General features: G+C 33.5%; 1 protein-coding gene and 1 pseudogene across 1 annotated transcript; one reads left to right on the forward strand and one right to left on the reverse strand.

Annotated features, from left to right (window-relative positions):
- Positions 1-617: 617 nt before the first annotated feature.
- On the reverse strand, positions 618-2706 carry LOC132281622 (uncharacterized; annotated as a pseudogene).
- Positions 2707-11080: 8374 nt separating this feature from the next.
- LOC132287212 (pyrophosphate-energized vacuolar membrane proton pump-like) lies at positions 11081-17877 on the forward strand. Its single transcript, XM_059789753.1, has 8 exons — positions 11081-11486; positions 13569-14143; positions 14265-14644; positions 15534-15620; positions 15730-16060; positions 16491-16901; positions 17135-17194; positions 17320-17877. Exons 1-8 carry the CDS (start codon positions 11243-11245, stop codon positions 17524-17526), a joined length of 2295 nt encoding a protein of 764 aa, XP_059645736.1. The 5' UTR covers positions 11081-11242; the 3' UTR covers positions 17527-17877.
- Positions 17878-19551: the final 1674 nt, after the last annotated feature.

Below are 19551 nucleotides of genomic sequence, written 5' to 3' on the forward strand. Positions count from 1 at the left end.
CACACATCTATATATCTATATATATAGATATACACAAGTTTGACCCATTTGAACTCTTTCTCTCTAAAAATTTCTTGGATCCACTAAGTTTTCTTCTTCCTCAGTCTTCTTATTTTGGGTCATCACAGTTGGCTTCACCTGTGGATGGTAGTGTCGCGTTGGTCATCGTAGAACAAGAGTCCACCATTGGTGATGATTATGATGGTGGTGGTATGGGCCGTGGCGCCACCACGGTCACCACCTGTGGTAGTTGTCTGTTTTAAGGTTGTTAAGATCGGGATTCTACGTAGAATCGTTTTGGACTTCGTAGAATTGGAATTGTAGAATCGGATCGTAAATCGTAAGATTCTACCAAATTGTGAAAAAATAATTAAAACTAACTTCTTAAACAATAAGATATGTAAAATATAACCAAAATAAGGCCAAAACACACCATATTACATATCCATGAGTTCACAAATCTCAAATCCTAACAATATTCTAAAGTTCAAATATAAATAAAAGTAAAAGAAAATATTCCAAAGTCTGAATATAAATAAAAGAGGATGTAACACAAAATAACATAGTCCACAAATCTCAAATCCTAACTCATCCCTCTCCAAAGTTAGAAACTAAAATTACATATCCACAAAGTCATCATTGAACCCTTCACCATCTTCTTCATTAGCTTCATCAATAGGATTTAATGGCTGCAAATCTTCATTATCATCAATTGCATAAATTTCCTCAACTACAAAGCATAAAGAAAGAACAAAAATTAATATAATGTAATAATTTATACAATATTATAATAAAAGTTTAAAGTTTAAGTTCTTACGTGTCCTAGTCATCCTTTCTACTTCATCTTCTTCATCGGAATCATCTTCTTGAACTTTGTCATTAAGAACCCTCAACCATTTAGATTTTGTTGGAATAACTGGATCCTCTTTTTCGGTAATCCATTCATCATCGGAAGAGACATCTTCAAAACTAATTGGTTCTATGACGGCTTGTCTTTTCACATTCCTCTCCCTCAATTTTATGTTATATATAACAAATACCAAATCATTCATTTTCTTTTGTCGCAATCGGTTTCTCCTTTTTGAATACACCTAAATATATTGCCAATGAGGTTAAAACTTAAAATTAAACTACAACATTATTAAAATTTTAAAACTATGCATTATTCAGCAATTTACCATCTCAAAGGCACTCCAATTCCTTTCACATCCCAAAGAGCTACATGTTAAACTCAATATTCTAATTGCAAATTGCTTCAATTCGGGGCACTCATCACCATATGAATCCCACCAATCAACTATTATATTAAAAAAATTATAACATTAAAGTTAAAACTATTCAATTTTCAATTGACATTTGAATTACGAAATATAATAAATTATCAAATATCAATATTGCATTTTCTAACTTGGAGACTTCCTGTTCCTTATTAATATTGCATTATCTAGGCCAAAGAGCCCTCTTGCAGCTTTGAATGTGTCCATTTGGCAATCAATTTTTACTCTCTCATTAGAATCAGGAACCATTCTTTGGAGACATTTATAAACTCCTATTTTCACATATGCATCTAAATGGAAACTTGGACTATATTGGAATTGGGGATTCAGAAAATATCCTGCCGCGTGCAAGGGTTGTTGAAGTTGAGATGCCCATCTTGCATCAATGATCGTACAAATAGGTTCATACCTGCAAAATCGTTAATTTAATGTAAGTCTAAGTTTAACTAGTTAAAAACAATACTATATTCTAAATAATAAAAAACTCTATTACTCTTTTAGTTTTTAAATAAATTAAAACTTTACCACTTTTTGATACCATTGAAGTTTTTCTTAATTTCCTCCTTTGCACGATCCATTGCTCCATAAATGAATCCCATAGCCGGTCTCTCATCAGAATCCACCAATCGGAGTACTTTAACAAGAGGTATTGTAGCTTTTAGACAATTAGCAATATTTGTCCAGAAGTTACGATTGCCTAAAGCCACGCCTTCAACTCTTTTCCCTTTACGTGTCCTTGCAAACTTACTAGACTTCCACTTAGAGGATGTAAAAAGATTTATCAATTCTCCTTTTAGTCGATTAAGGCGCTGCAAAGTGAAGTAAGAAGTGGCAAATCGCGTCACTGCAGGTCTAATAAGCTCTTTGCAATTTGTGAATTCTTTCATCCAATGGTTAAGCATACACCTTGAATAAATATATGAAACAATCATCCTTCCATCTTCAATTGTCTCACTATGCATCTCAATTTTTTTTTCTCAAAATCCTCCAACATCAAATCAATGCAATGAGCGGCACAAGGTGTCCAAAATAATTTTTTCCTCTTTTCCATCAACATCTCTCCAGCCAATTTGTACTTAGAAGCATTATCAATGACAACTTGTACAACATTTTCTTCTCCAACTTTTTCCACAATCTCATCTAACATTTCAAAAACCATTTAGCCAGTTTTTGAAATATCAGAAGTATCTCGGGATGACAAAAAGATAGTTCCCGATGGGCTATTGACAAGAAAATTACATATTGAACGTCTCCTCCTGTCAGACCACCCATCTGACATATTAGTACATCCAGTCTTCACCCATTCTCCTCTAAAATTCTCAAGTATATTCAATGCTTCACGCACTTCTTTCTTCAAGAATGTCTCTCTAATTACATGATAAGAAGGAGGATTGAGCCCCTTCCCATACTCTCCAATCCTTTTAATCATAAGAGGAAATATGGGATTGTTCACACAATTGAATGGTATATCATTGGTATAAAAAAATCGGGCTATGATTTAACATACTGCATCTCTCTCTTCCTTTTTAAATTTCTCATTCAATGTTGTTTGCCGTGACGAATCATTTGTTACAAATCCATCCAGTGCACCACCTTATTTCCGCTTCTTTGATTGTTCTAAGGCTATACATTCACTATCTTCTTCATCGATATCAACATCATATAAGTTTTTTTTCTTCTTCTTTTGACTTTCCTCTGTATGAGCTTGAAGAATTTTTTGAAATTGTGTTCTCACTTCTTCGGGCACTTATGGACACGGCTCAACATTTAAATGAGTGCCAGCCAAGTGATGTTTATGCCGATAAATACCCCTAGAATGGGAAGTGTTGCAATACCGACACTTCACTTTTTTTGAAGTCCCATCCTCAACCCCATGTTCCCATCCCGGATCTAATCTTTGTCTAGGAGCATTTTTTCTTGTAATTTTACCATAACTTCCAACTGATGACATCTATTTCAATATTCATACAATTCAAGTTATTTAACCAATCAAAAGTTTTGCATTCATATAATTCATATAACTAGTGTTTGAGCATTCTGACATAGGAGAAAGAATTGAGAACTTCAGGCAACAAGGACACCCCTAGAATTGATAAATTATCTACAAAAGGAAGCTATTAATATGCCTTGTTCAGATTACCATTACACCGAGCAACAAGCTTGAATAAACAATTAATATGCCTTATTCAGATTACCATGACACCTCTAGAATTTTGTAATGATAATCTTAAAGTCTTAGTAATTATATATTCATCTACTGGTAATCTTAAAGTCTTAGCAATTATACAATTATATATTGTATTTAATCAAGTCAAATTTAGAAGAAAAACCAAATTTAAGAAATCTTAAATCAAAACAAGAAATTTGATTTCATAAGTCAAGACTTTGATAACTCTACAATTACAAACCTAAAGAAGAAGCTACCCCAAATCTTGAATAATCAAGAAAAATATTCAGCTAGAGCTCAATTAGCTATAGTAAAAGCTCTAAAAAATAGTGATAAAAATTTAAGTGGCCAGGTAAACTTAAAAACAAAAACTACAGAAATCGAAAAAGATAGTCAAAACGTTAAAAATTGATCCAAATCAACTCATTAGCCAAAACTATTTTTCCTATTCAAAGTAAAATTAAACCATTAATACAAAAGATTATCAGAACATTATGAATAATTTCTAAGAACAAGTAGATAAAAGGTTACAATCTTAGAATAATCAAGCTACGAAGGGTTATAGAGATCAGAAAAAACTCTTGAAATTTCTTGATTAAGGAAGAAAATAAATATAGAACATACCTGGCCGAACCTGTAAGCTGCTGTATGGATCCGATCTGCTCGCTATGAGTCTCTGCACTGCCGCCTCTTCTCAATCCTCACTCCTCTAGGAGTAGGGTTCCCGTTTCTAATTCTATAATAGAGTAGGGTTTTGTATTTTATAATTTATAGAATAAATAATTAAATATATAATTTGGTAAATAACTTTCTATACAATATTTGGGCCAGGCTTTGGCCTAAACAACTAAAAGAATAAAGGCCCAAAGACCAAATAGTATAAAGGCCCGCCCAAACACCCATTTTGGTAGAATCGGTAGAATCGTTGGTAGAATCGTACGATTCTACGATTCTACCGATTCTACCCCCGATTATATCAATTGGGCAATTCTGCTGCGATTTGAGTCGATTTTGAGATTTGAGTCGTAGAATCGTGCAATTCTATGACTCAGAATCGCGATTTTGATAACCATGGTCTGTTTATGTATTCATGGTGACTAGTGTGTGTGATATAGAGGGAGAGGTGAGTGATAATGATTAACGTAATGGATCGTCAGAGGAAATGGCTATAGCGAATAAAATAAGTCGCCAGAGAAAATAGGTTCCATCGTGGGGAGCGGGCGGCGGGCGGCGGGGGTTTGTACATGTAGGTGTGTATATTGTTCCATTTACACACACATAACAATATTTTTGGACAATATTGTAATTTCACAAAAAAGATTTTATATCCTGTTATATTACTATAATATAAGAGGGTATTTTAGTTATTTAACATGAATTTCTACCGGAAATCAACGCTGGCCACATTGGAGGGAGGTGAGTGATATTTCTGAAACATTAAGAGTACTGTCTGTAATTAAGCCTAACCTCAAGGGAGGTAAGTGAAATTATCCCAATTTTAAAATGCAATCTGCATATATATTATATAGGGTTAAGTGCATTAAACCCCCTCACCCTATTGCAAGAAAGCCCCTTAAGCTATAAAAGTTGCAAAAAACATCTTAAACTATCATTTCTATTGCAGATTGCTCCATCCGGTACAATAATGCAGTAAAAAATATCACATGCTGTCACATGACACAAATTTTGAATTTTTATGACAATAGTGCCCTTTAAAACATGAATGGATAATAAGGCCCTTCTTTGTTACGGTTACACAACCCAAACACGCCTTATGCCCAACTGTCACTATTCATCTTCTTCAATGTGCACACAGTGCTCCAACTTCAAAAACCAAACATATGAGGCTGGTTCGGCAAAGAAACTTGCACGCCACACATGGAGAATTCTATGACGACATGTTCTATATATATTTTTTCTAACTCTGTTGTGAATGTTACATTACATCTATAACACATTGAATTCTCCAGATTAAATTCTAAAAAGTCAAAAAATAATGCGAGAAAGAGATTTGTTTGATATATAATAGGAAGGCACACATATTTATATATATATATACACACACGTATATGCATATATGGGATTTAGCGAAGTTTCATTTATTGATTTTTGATTAGCAGGTTTCCATTAAAAGTTTCGCATGAAACAAACATGGTAGGTCAAAAAGATAAACACACACACGCGTACGTACGTGTGTGTGTGTGTGTGTATCGTGAGTACAAAATCTTTTCTCTTGTATATATATACCCACAAAAAAATTCCCAATTCTTTAGAACCCTAATATCATAAAATTCCAAAATTGCTTCCCCAAATCAAACTCACTCCTCTCGGAAGAAAATGATCATGTGACTGAAAAGGTTGATTTGTATCAAGAGAATGGATTTGAAAAGGTTGATTAAGAGTATGGATTTGAAAAGGTTGATTAAGAGTATGGATTTGAAAAGGTTCCAAGTGGATGATAAGAGGTCGTGTACACAACAATAAATAAACACGCGCATGTCCTCATTTTGCTCATCAGCCTTATCAATGACATAAAAGATGATGATGATGATGATCATCTCAAAGGTGTTGCCCCTGTGATGTTTTTATTCTATTTCGTCTGCTATGCTATGGATGCCCGCAGTCTCTTCTCTTTGTCTCCCTTAAAACTTTTCTTTTTCTGTGTAATTGTGCTTCTTGTGGTTTGGGTTGTGTTTGGTGAACGGCGTAGAAGTACAATAGATTTCTTTTTTTCTCTCTTTTTAACCAAAGGCCAAGACAAAATAAGGGTGCATTTAGTAACGTTTTCGTTTTCTATTTTTGAAGTCTTAAGAAAGTAGAAATATGATTTTACTTTCTTGAGTGAAAATAGAAAACATGAATGATATTTATTAACACTTATTGTTGTCACAACTTTGAAAACATAAAACAATAACTGTGTTTAGTAATATAACATATTTGTTACAAAATGTACATAATATTCTTTAAATTTTTATTTTATTTTTTATTTTTTTCATGGCAAAAATTTTAGGAGTTATTGATTAGAGGAGAGGGTGAGGGGAAGGGTAGATGACTTGAACACGAACTCTCGGACATAGGGAGTAACCCAACCACTCAGGCACGACACTTACTTTTATTAATATCAAAAACCCATAAATCTAGAAAATCTAATTTAAAATTATAAATCTTAAAAATACCCAATACATTATAAGTACAAAATTAGATATACGAAGATAAAAACATTCCCACCAATTATGTACATAAATACATGTATATGCATGATGTATACATTTATTATGTGATATATAATATATTTAGCATATGATAATTTATTATGAATAAAAAATATTAAATAATATATCTTATATGTAATAAAATATATATTGTCTTATAATATAGTAAATTAATTATAATTTAATGTTTACATATAATATAATATAGATATGATATAATATAAAATATCTACTGCTTAATAATTTAAAAACATTATATTCTATATCAAAAATTATTTTGTCACAAAAAATAATTTACATTATTATTTAGTATATTATATATTAAAATATATTTTTATCAAATAGAAAATAATATACAATATTTAATTTATTCTATATTAAAAATATAAATTTTTATTAACATTTAATATGCAACTTAGTATATAACACAAATAATATGAATTTTATTTGAAATAAATAGTGCCTGTGTAATAACATTAGTGAAAACTTTTCTGCGCTGCAGTGCCGAAAATATAAGAAACATCATTTTGATGTTTTATCTTTTTTTCACAAAAATTAAAAATATTTTCTGTTATAGAAAAATAAAAGGGAAAATTACATATAAATGGAGTCAAAGTTCCATATTTACTTAGAGGCTGAGTCAAAGTTCCATATTCTCTAAAATGGATTGCTGAGGTGGCACATGGTTTTTTACTGTTTAGAAATTGTGGTGCCTAAAATACCCTTCCGCGAAGGTACTACTTTTTCTTCGAAGGTACTACTTTTTTGAACTGAAGGTACTACTTTTTGGTGTCCAGGTACCATATTTTTTAAACACCCGCGAAGGTACTACTTTTTCTTCGAAGGTACTACTTTTTTGAACTGAAGGTACTACTTTTTTGAACTGAAGGTACTACTTTTTTGTTAGGGAAGGGCATTTTAGGCACCACAATTTTCTAAACAGTAAAAAACCATGTACCACCTCAACAATCCATTTTAGAGAAATATGGAACTTTGACTCAGTCTCTAAGTAAATATGAAACTTTAACTCCATTTATATGTAATTTTCCCAAAATAAAAACATTTTATTGAACGCGATTTTTGTTTTTATTTTGCCTTTTTAAAAGGTTAGTAACAGAAAATAAGAAACGTTTTTCGTTACTAAACGCACCCTAAGGGTGTAGTTTAAAATGACGTCCTATTTTAAAAGGGTACGCTGGTCTTTTCCGTTTTCCAGCATCTAAAGCTGCGTGATTGGGTTAAATGCAGAGAAAACATAGGTTAAGGAAGTTTGTTTTAGTTTAGGGGGTTTCTTGTAATTTGATTATAGTTTAGGGAGATTTAATGCATTTAATATAATATATACATGTATACATACATTTGAAGCAAATCAAATCAAAACGGTGCGATGGTGGGTTCCCAATACTTTCAATCTGTGGACCTCTGTCAAACAAACCAGCTGATCTCGAATTTTGAGCTAGGGCTAAGCATTTATGGACCACACTGCCAATTGGGGTAGTAGGGTAGAACCTCTCCTTCAAGAGGAAGCAAACAAGGGCTACAATGAGCAACGTAACAACAAGGACAGTGCCACGTCCACCTCAACAATTATTTATTATTAATTGTTGGTGTCCTTTCCCATGCCTTACTTGGTTCTCTCACTAATCACATGTCCAACTCTTATGTTATTTGATTAATATCCAATTCCAATACTCTATTAATTTCACCTGACAACCTTTTATATTTAAGTATTTAATCGAGAATACTCATTTTGTGCGTTGTACGGCCAACTTCAACCTCACCCTTCTCCACCATTTTATGGGATCACAATTAATCGTACTTAAAGTACCCTTACTACCAAATTAATTAATCTTTTTCACAGTTTTACTTTATTTAATATTTTGACATTTCATAATAAATAAATAAAAAGTCATTTTCTAAATAATTAGTTGAATCTCATATTGGGATAAGAGGAGAAAATAGAAGATCAGAAAGGAAAATTATAAATATTTTGATACATTTAGACGGACCCACATGAATTCCTCTCATGTGCATCACTTGTAGAGAGCCCTTTCACTCTCATTCCATCAAAGGATTAACTAGTTGAGTAGTGTTTGAAAATAGAGCTGATTCAATTACCCTTGGGTCCTCCAAATTCAAAAGATTGATAATTTTAGAAAGAAAAATAAATAATTAAGTAGTATTTGCAAATTGGGATACAATTTGAGGTTTAAGAAAATCTCAAATGAGATTCCGAGCACCACAACCTTCATTATCACCACCTCTACCGCAATTATTCATTTGTTTTAATTTTTTAACCTCAAAGAGTTTCTGCTTAAGTTAATAATTACACATCACGCCTTAGAGAATAGTCACTCTCTTATTACACCAACGCCCATCTTTATTCACTCCCTCAACATAATTGCACAACCTTAGACACATAACATCACATTCTCCTTTCTAACCAAACACCACCAAACATAAAAAAATTAAATTATAAAATACACAACACCAACACCAATATATATAGATAATTAAATTAACACAAGTCAAACACCAGCCTACCTAAAAAGTAAAAACCCATTTTCACTACTATTAAATATATTTTTTGAATATTTTTTAGAATAATGGAAAGTATTTACAAAATTACCTTAATAATTAACAATGACACAAGTAAGGCTCATGAGACATTTAACAAATTATTTATCAATTTTTTTTTTTTTTTTTTTTTTTAATTGTAATGTTTGTTTTGGTTTATTATTAACATTTAAAAGTATATAACCATTGATTGAGATGTTCAAACAACTCCCCAGAACAATTGGATTTAAATGGTAATATTCACAACTAGCTAAAAATATCTCTCCAAAAAATGCCAATTATTGCAGTGGTACCAAATTACCTATCACAGTCCCTTTCCTTGTTGAGTGCGTTAAATCAATGTCTGTTGGAATGCAAGAAGCAACACATGGAGGGAAAACAACAAGTAATACAAAATAATAATATAATAATTAAAAGGAGAAAAGTTCAAAAAAAAAAAAAAAGATTATCCGGAAGAAAGGTGCACGCAATTCAACACACGCAAGGGACGTCAGGAACCACTCAGCGGTTCCAAGAAACCATCCTTTTTATCCTCAACAATATATTGGACGAGCCTGTATAATGTGTTCTTAAACTCCATTGAAGCTCATGCACACCTATCATCCTCCACCTAGCGATGATAATTAAATCTTCATCACCGACAATTTAAACGGCCTAGATTCTTTATTGGTTCCGTCAGATATGGAGATCTGGCCACTCAATTGAGATCTCTCAATCTGACTTCAGCTGGTGTGTTTGGGATCTAGTACAGACAGAACCACCCTCCAATCTTGTGAAGCACAAAATTTGGACCGTCCATTTTTAGTTTGTCCCCCTATTATACATTTCAAGCCTATAAAAATTGGAAATAGGTTATTCCAATGTAGGACAAGAGGTTTCACGGGCGTTGACAGAGATTTGAGAGTTAGTTCTTGACGTTTTGCTTTCAAAACGTACTCTTGACTTAAATTATATGTATTTTATGGGACCAATATACATGGTCTAAAAAGAAAAAAAAAAAAAGGATAAAAGAGAATCCTCAAATGTAAATTGAAATTGAAAATGATCTTATAAGTTTATCAAATTATTGTTAATTTGTTTTTTAGTTCATAACAAGTATTTCAAATAAGACCTAAAATTAAATGATTGCACATTAATTAAATCAGATTAATTATAGCATATTCATTGTGAAACTAATTTATTTTTTGTTTTAACTAGTTCGTTTTTTTATGAAGTTCAGTTTCAATTTGATTTGAGTTGATTCTATACTAATGAACTCTAAAACATTTTTTATACAATGTATTTATTTTCTAGTATTTTTAATGATTTTTTAATTAAAAATGTCATACTTTTTTTTAGAATTAATTAAAAAAAATTTATATACATATTTATATATTTACAATCTACAATCAAATTTATTGTTGTTTAATCTCTTTTAGTTTAACAAATGTCAAAACTCAAGCTTGGAACTTTTTTTCTTTTCTTTCTGGGAAGGTGAAACAAGCTTTGAATTTGATTCTAGACATGTGGGTTAATTTTACAAGTTGCAACAGTGGAGTATCACATATGATGGTGCTGAGATGTACACTATCAGCTCCTAAAAAATGAAAAAGAAGGTTGATTCCGACATCGATGCGTCGAAAGTACGAGCTCAACTCATCTTAGTATTCCCGCTCTATCCTTTTACAACAAAAACTCACATATCCTACACCATGCAACGCTGTCCCACCGGCTCACTCATATTTCTCTAAATCACAACCGTTGAATAATCTCAAATCTCAATCACTATCAAACCATAACTTAATAAACCGCCAAAAACAAGAAAATGTACCATACCTACTAGAAAACAGCCACATAATATGACTCCTACTTATCCTCAACTATATCGGTATGTATCTATATAAATTCTCAGTTCCTCACACCACCGAAACCCTTCCGAGCTGCGTGTGACACTCTGTCTCTTATCTTTCTATCTCTAAGTCTTTCGGGTCGTCACCGGCGAAACCTAGGGTTCCGGCGAGGTATTGAGCATGGCGTTGCTGTCGGATCTGGGGACGCAGATTGTGATTCCGGTGTGCGCGGTGATCGGAATCGTGTTCTCTCTGGTCCAGTGGCTGGTGGTCTCTCGTGTGAAGGTGTCGCCTGAACGGAGTTCTTCGTCGCCGAAAAACAAGAAGAATGGCTACAATGACTACCTGATTGAAGAAGAGGAGGGTATCAATGACCACGACGTCGTCGCTAAGTGCGCCGACATACAGAATGCTATATCCGAAGGTGAGCCTCAGCTCTAGATCTATTGTTTTTTGTGCCAGATTTGTTTGTGGTTGTGATTGTTCTTGTTTTACAGTATCAAGTTTCTATATATTTAGATCTTAGTTTAGTGTCTGTTGGTTTGCTCAGAAACAGAGCAAACGAAAAGGACAGTGAAAATTTGGAACTTTATTGTTTTTGCTGTGGATCCCATCCACTACATCACAAGGATATCTATAGAAATGGGTTTGAAAAATCGGCTTAAAAAGCATTTCCCATTTTGTTATATATGTCTTTCTTTCCTGTATTTTCTTGGCAGTCAAACGGAGCCGTAGGCTATGCTGTGACGGATTCAATTAAGGCTACACTTGACTGCACTCACTCTGCCGATAAATCAGCTCAAACAGTGAGGACTACATGGTCTCATCCAATCACAGCTCGACACACAAGCAAAAATCTGAATAAAACTGACACATTTACTTGCTTGTGGAGTTGTAATTGGTCGGAACATGTAAAAATTTCACGTTATCCATGCTTTTGTCAGTCTTCTGTTCTCTTAATTTGTTATTAGTTTCTTTTATTGTTGCATATATTTCGAAGAGTATAATAGGCCCATTTTTTTTTTTTTTTTGGTCATATCTGTATAAAGTACTTAAGAATTTTGGTATTGATTGCTGACTAGTACTACTATTAGTAATCTACAATATATGGTATTTGATAAATCCTTTAAATGAATTTTGATGAAAAAATATCTTTTATATATATATATGTATATTGGCCTTCTAGCTAAATTTTTTTAGAGTTAGAGCCGAGATAGGAGTGTCATTGAGGGTGAAAAGTGTTCGTACAGATCCTATAATGACAATGGTGTTGGGCCGCGCAGAGAAATATTGTATTAAAGTGAAGCTTTTTTTGCAACAAGACATAAAAATTGGATGATTTTCAGCCTAGATTGAGATGATGTTGCAATGAGTCGATCCTTGTTATACGTTACTCTCAAATCTCAATGTCATAACCCATTGACTGTCAATGTTGTAACCACTACCACAATTTGAGACCATCATATGGATGTGTGGCAAGATAAGAGGGATAAGATAAAATGAATACATTTGTAAGATAATGAAATTAGCATCCATTAGAATTTTAGAAATAGAATGAGTGAAAATCAAGGAAGAAGATTTTGTGATGTGCAGTGGAAGCCACAACTGTTTCCACGAGGAAGAGTGGCATGGTCCACTTTGTGGGTAATGTTTGGGAAATGATAATTTTAGGAGTGCCACAGGTCAAAATAATAAGGAACTGTCCGATGGTTATGTTGCTTAACTGAATTATATTCAAACACAGCGTAACGACAAAATAAAATTCATGTAACCGACCTCAAATAGTTGTAAAAGCTTTATTGAGTTAAATTGAGTAATATTATTGTGTAGTTAAGGCTTTTGCTTTCCATGCTATCAAGGTTTCGATGTTTATATTTGCTAAAATGTTGTTGGAGGTAATATTTTTTAGTGAATTGATGTCTTCCAGCATTAACCTTGGTACTTACAACTAAACGTATTATTTAAATGTGTCCTTACCATGGTTGTGTTCTTTAAGCTTGTTACTTAGTGGTGTTTTGTAGCAGGCGCTTTGCGTAATTAAACTTAACTGGTCTGTAGGGAAAAAATTAAGCTTCATGGTAGAGTCAAAGTATTAGTGTCTTTGATTGGACTTTTGTTTTTAATTTTTTTTGGGATGCCTCTATTACCATCAAATACTAAGTTTAAAACTAGTGTTATTTTGTGGTTTCTGACTTTCTGTCAGAGTGCCCATTATTTTGATTCTGATTGTAAGATTTGGTCCTTGATTTTCTTGCAAATTTAATGTTTTAGAACCATTGCTAGATTATCTTCCCCTTCAAGTTCTGGCTTGTATATGTATTTTAAAATATATATATGCTAGTTGTGTAACTGATAAGTGCTATCTATTATTCACACCATTTTTTACGTTAATAGATAGAATATATCTCTGCAATTTTCATTTTGCTTCACACTTTGTATGTTTTGTAAGCTTTTATAGCTTTTTATTTACAACTCATTTAAAGTAAGGAATCTGTTAATGCTACAGGTGCAACGTCCTTTCTATTTACTGAGTATCAGTATGTGGGTGTTTTCATGGTTGCTTTTGCAATTTTGATCTTCCTCTTCCTGGGCTCTGTTGAGGGCTTCAGTACAAAGAGCCAGCCATGCACTTACAACCCACAGAATATGTGCAAACCGGCACTTGCAACTGCTTTATTTAGCACTATAGCTTTCTTGCTTGGTGGATTAACTTCAGTCCTGTCTGGTTTCCTTGGGATGAAAATTGCTACCTATGCAAATGCAAGGACAACTTTGGAAGCTAGAAAAGGTGTTGGAAAGGCTTTTATCACTGCATTTAGGTCTGGTGCAGTAATGGGGTTTCTCCTTGCTGCAAATGGTCTTCTGTTCCTGTATATTGCCATCAATCTCTTCAAGCTTTACTATGGTGATGACTGGGAAGGTCTTTTTGAGGCTATTACTGGTTATGGCCTTGGTGGATCATCCATGGCTTTATTTGGGAGAGTTGGTGGAGGTATCTACACTAAGGCTGCTGATGTTGGTGCTGATCTTGTGGGAAAAGTTGAAAGGAATATTCCAGAAGATGATCCAAGGAATCCAGCTGTATGCTACATTACTCTCTTGAGTTTCCAAGTGTTTTTGAACACCTTTTCCTTTTTTTTCAAATTAGTTTATATGCTCATTCTTTTTTCTGTTAAGTTAATTTATATGTTTATTCTTGCAGGTGATTGCCGACAATGTTGGTGATAATGTTGGGGATATTGCTGGAATGGGATCTGATCTTTTTGGCTCATATGCCGAATCATCATGCGCTGCCCTGGTTGTTGCCTCCATCTCTTCCTTTGGGATCAATCATGATTTCACTGCAATGTGTTATCCCCTGCTCATTAGTTCTATGGGCATCCTTGTTTGTTTGATTACTACCCTTTTTGCAACTGATTTCTTTGAAATCAAGGCTGTCAAGGAAATTGAACCTGCATTAAAGAAGCAGCTTATTATCTCCACTGTTCTTATGACGGTGGGAATTGCAATTGTTAGCTTTACTGCCCTGCCATCATCCTTCACAATTTTCAATTTTGGAACTCAGAAAGTTGTGAAGAACTGGTAAGCTTCAATTTTCTTCATTTGCTCCTTTCCTTCAAAATAAAAATTGTAGGTGATATCAGTGTTCCAACTTCTATAATTTGCGTTAACTTTATGGTACAACATTGTTGTAAAAGAGTGAGCTGTTTCAGGCCTGGGCAACATGGAATGTAAGACCTTGATAAGTTGTTACTTTTCTTCTGAGGAAGTCATCTTGGTGACATCATAAGCATGGATAAATTATTCATCTGCTTGCTTACCTAGGTTGCAAGTTTATCTAATTAAAGTTGAAATTCTTACTTGAAAAATGGTAATTCAGAGTCAATATATTGATATCTATTAAGGTATCATATATTGGCTTTAAAAATTAAGTTCTCCCATAATAGGATAAATGATTTTTTGCAGTTGATGTTATAAGCTGAAAACAATTTGAACGTACTAGTTTGAGGAGTCCTTAGGGGGGTTCTAGGTAATGACTATACTGACAATTGCAAGTATTCCTCTTTCAAGAATTCTCGTTAGGGGATAATGAGTAATTGGATCTTGAATAAATCAGTTGTATTTTCCTGACAATTGCAAATGATGTACACAATTCTTTAGTAAGTTATCTACTATTCTAAATGGGCAAACATAATTTGATCACGTGTCATTCTCATTCTTGTCTGTCGTTGGACTCCATTTCCTGGAAGTTTTCTTGTTTCCAAGCAATTACATGCCTTACAATTTTCTTATAATAAAATGAGTGTCAAGTCAACGGACAAGTATACCTATAATTCGTTGCACTGTGAATTGAACTCAAGCAATTGATACTGGCAGATTTACATCTCATCTGATTATTTGCATGCTTATTAGGTGTATAAATTTGTAAAAGAAATTGTTATATAAGGAGTTGTATGATTCTATTTTGCAGGCAGCTTTTCTTGTGTGTGTGTGTTGGGCTCTGGGCCGGACTTATTATTGGATTTGTGACTGAATATTACACTAGCAACGCATATAGGTATTTCAAATAGTAACTTCAACCTACTTCTTCCTGACTTACGATTACTTCATTTTCACGTCATTTTCACGTCGAAACCCTTAACGCATTTTCCCCCCTCATAATATAGCCCTGTGCAAGATGTTGCTGATTCCTGTCGGACTGGAGCTGCCACCAATGTTATTTTTGGCCTTGCCTTGGGCTACAAGTCGGTCATCATTCCAATTTTTGCCATTGCAGTCGGTATTTTTGTTAGTTTCAGCTTTGCTGCCATGTATGGTATTGCAATGGCTGCCCTTGGAATGCTTAGCACCATAGCTACTGGATTGGCCATTGATGCTTACGGTCCCATCAGTGACAATGCTGGAGGTATTGCTGAGATGGCTGGCATGAGCCACCGTATTCGTGAGAGAACTGATGCCCTTGATGCTGCTGGAAACACCACCGCTGCAATTGGAAAGGTATCATATCCCCTAAGGCGTTTGTTAATGAACCTTTCTTTTCGGTGGGCAACCTCCTTCCTAGTTCAGCATTGATTAAAAGTATTCTTAAATGCTTATAATCTTAATTTTTGGATGTTGACAAGAGTTGATATTTTTTAGAACAGTTCTATAAATTTATACCAAGGATAGTCTTTATTATTCCCAGAATGGCTAATGACTAAATTGTATCATTTTTGCGTTTGATTTTTATAAAAATGATCAGCTGTTGGCTGGTTTTTGCACCGCAGGCCGTGAGCTACTCTATCATATGTGACACTTGTCAGTCCCTTGTGCTACTTTCTACTCTTAATCATATGTAACTTGTTATTAACCAAAACCTGCATTTGCATCTCTTTCCTATGCTATGCTGGTTGTCAGTAATTATATTTCATTCTACATTTTCTTATAGGGATTCGCCATTGGATCCGCTGCGCTGGTGTCATTGGCACTTTTTGGTGCTTTTGTGAGTCGCGCATCTATTTCAACCGTTGATGTCTTGACTCCAAAGGTCTTCATTGGTTTGCTTGTTGGCGCTATGCTTCCCTACTGGTTTTCTGCCATGACCATGAAGAGTGTGGGTAGTGCAGCTTTAAAGATGGTTGAGGAGGTTCGCAGGCAGTTTAACACCATTCCTGGTATAATGGAGGGCCTTGCCAAGCCTGACTATGCCACTTGTGTCAAGATCTCCACTGATGCATCCATCAAGGAGATGGTTCCACCTGGTGCCCTTGTCATGCTTACACCCCTCATCGTTGGAACCTTATTTGGGGTGGAGACTCTATCTGGTGTTCTTGCTGGTTCTCTTGTTTCTGGCGTCCAGGTAATATAACATAAGACGTCACATGGCAGATTAGTGAATGACTTGGTAACTAGGATTACAGTAGGATCTAGAACATAAACACCCCTGTTCTCCAACTCAAAGAAAACAGATAAAGAAAAAAAAAACATCATAAATTCATAATGTCTTGAAATACTTGTCAATAACCTTAATACCTTGTTGTTTGGCATTAAACTATAGTTTCTGAGTTTGCTTAATGGATATATTTATTACAGATAGCAATATCCGCATCCAACACCGGTGGTGCATGGGATAATGCCAAGAAGTATATCGAGGTAATTATCTGGTTAATTTGGTCATGGTTTTATTTATATTAATATTATATCATGATGTCGGCAGGTTAATTAGTATATTATGAAGATATTGCAGTAATGTTGTTGACTTGGAATTTTTTCTTCAGGCTGGTGTTTCAGAGCACGCGAGGACACTTGGACCAAAGGGGTCTGAGCCCCACAAGGCAGCTGTGATTGGTGACACCATTGGAGACCCTCTCAAGGATACTTCAGGCCCGTCGCTCAACATTCTGATCAAGCTCATGGCAGTGGAGTCGCTTGTTTTTGCTCCCTTCTTTGCTACTCATGGTGGCCTACTTTTCAAGATCTTCTAAGGAGAAGGGTTGCTGAGATAAATATACAAGGGGTTTCACTTCTCCCTTGTACGATTCTCTCTCTACCCTTTGAGTATCTCGCGCATCTCTCGCCAATTCTCCCTATGCATGCATTATCTTCCCTAATATGGGGTTTCAAGTTAGTTTTAGTTAGTGGAACATTATTTTTGATGAGCTGACGATGATGATAATGGTGATGGTAAGAACAAAGATGCGAATTGTCACTCTTATCAGAGAGTAGATTTAATTATGTATTATTTTTTCGGTACTATTGAGAACAGGTAGTTTACTAAATTTACTTTTGTAACTTTCATTTTTCATTAAAGCAAGGAGAGCCTGAACAGACCAGTATTTCCATGGATTGCTGCCATCACTCTGTTCACACTTCACAACGGGGCTAATCTCGTTTAAGTTCCGTTTGTTTTGACTTAAAATATATTTTTTGGAATTTGAAATTTTTTTTTTTTCAGGTAAAATATTTTTTTGTTCTTACTTTGTGTGTTTGGCAAAAGTTTATGTTGAAGTAGGTTGAGGTCGAGTCCTTGAACGGAATATGTAAAAATTTATAAATAAATTATTTTAATTAAATTTTAATATATTGTTTTTTTTCGTAAATATTTTACGACAACCAAACATCATAAAATATAAATGTATTTTCTGAAAAATATTATACGTTCAAACAAATGGAGCTTAAATGGTGGACAGCTTTTGCCTATGGATGGACTGTCACTGGCATTTCACTTATTTAGTTGAGTTGATCAGGGGCCACACACACCCTTTTGTTTAGGTCCGGAGTCACCTTTGAGATGGGAAGTTATTCCATTGGGCCAAATGCCCTTTGGTTTGTTGCTAATATTAATTTCATTTTTTTCTCGAAGAAATAGTAGAGATAATTTAAAATTTTCTTTTGTTTATTTTCTACATGTGACTTTCGATTTGGCTATAAGGTTTTTTTTTTTTTTTTTTTTTTTTTTTTTGCCTTATTATTACTTGATAGTGGTACCCCCATTTGGGAAGTAAATATGTTTATTGTGTAGACATATTTTTCCTGATTTCGTAATAGGCTAAAATGTTCCTCTATTTTTTATTTCTGGCTTGTCTTCTGGAATATAAATTCTCTTTTATAGTATGATTAAGTTAGTTATTATTATCTATTGATTAGTTAAATCATTTATTTATTTATTTAATTCATTTATTAAAAAGTGTTGAAATCAACAATGAATATATCAATTGTAATAATACCTTTATCACTCTTTATGAGTTAATTGCACACAACTCACTAAATTACGGAGTATTAAAAAAGTTGCACGTGAACGTTAAAATACTTGAAATATTGAAAGCTTGAACCTTAGTATTACTTTTACAGGGTCCCCAAAGCTATAAGAAGCTTGCATATTACTTCCTGGAAAATTTGATGATATGCAAAATATTTATATTGTCTTAAGTTTTATTTAGGCTATGTTTGGTACAATATGAGAGAGAAGGAAAAAAAAAAAAAATTATGAAAAAAGAAGAGAAAAAAAATAAGAGTATCATTCAAGCTAAATTGTCATTTGAATAAAAAGAAAGTGTTTAAGTGAATAAAAACATGCCCCAAGACTTCTATGGTATTTTAATTTTCTCTCTAATGAAAATAAGGACAAAGCTAGTAATTAAAAATTTTCATTAAATTTTATAATCATTTCTTTTTATTTTTTTCATTTTTAGAATGACAGCAAAATTAAAGTGTTATTTGAGAACGGATTAAATGCTTATTCACATTTGATGACTTAATTTAAATATCATTAAAAATAATAAACGTTACATAAAATGATGTAAAATTTTAAGTGACACAGTTATGCTAAATGATGAAAATTAAAAAAAAATATATATATATCAAAAAATATTTATTTTTTAATTACCATTTAAAAATTACACACTTGAAATTCAGTTGTTAAAACTTTTCAGTATTTATGCTGTCCCTCCAAATTTCTCAATCTGATTGGACAAACATGATCTAATCTAAAGCAGTGATGCGTAACGCAC

Source organism: Cornus florida, unplaced genomic scaffold (assembly GCF_030987335.1).
Source record: "Cornus florida cultivar Cherokee Brave unplaced genomic scaffold, ASM3098733v1 CherokeeBrave_3.0.0_Hap2_Chr11, whole genome shotgun sequence".
Taxonomy (NCBI): domain Eukaryota; kingdom Viridiplantae; phylum Streptophyta; class Magnoliopsida; order Cornales; family Cornaceae; genus Cornus; species Cornus florida.

Coding starts and splice junctions, on each gene's coding strand:
- LOC132287212 (XM_059789753.1), top strand. CDS start 11,243: ATGGCGTTGCTGTCGGATCTGGGGACGCAGATTGTGATTCCGGTGTGC. Junction 11,487..13,568: donor ACAGAATGCTATATCCGAAG/GTGAGCCTCAGC, acceptor TTAATGCTACAG/GTGCAACGTCCTTTCTATTT. Junction 17,195..17,319: donor ATGCCAAGAAGTATATCGAG/GTAATTATCTGG, acceptor TTTTTTCTTCAG/GCTGGTGTTTCAGAGCACGC.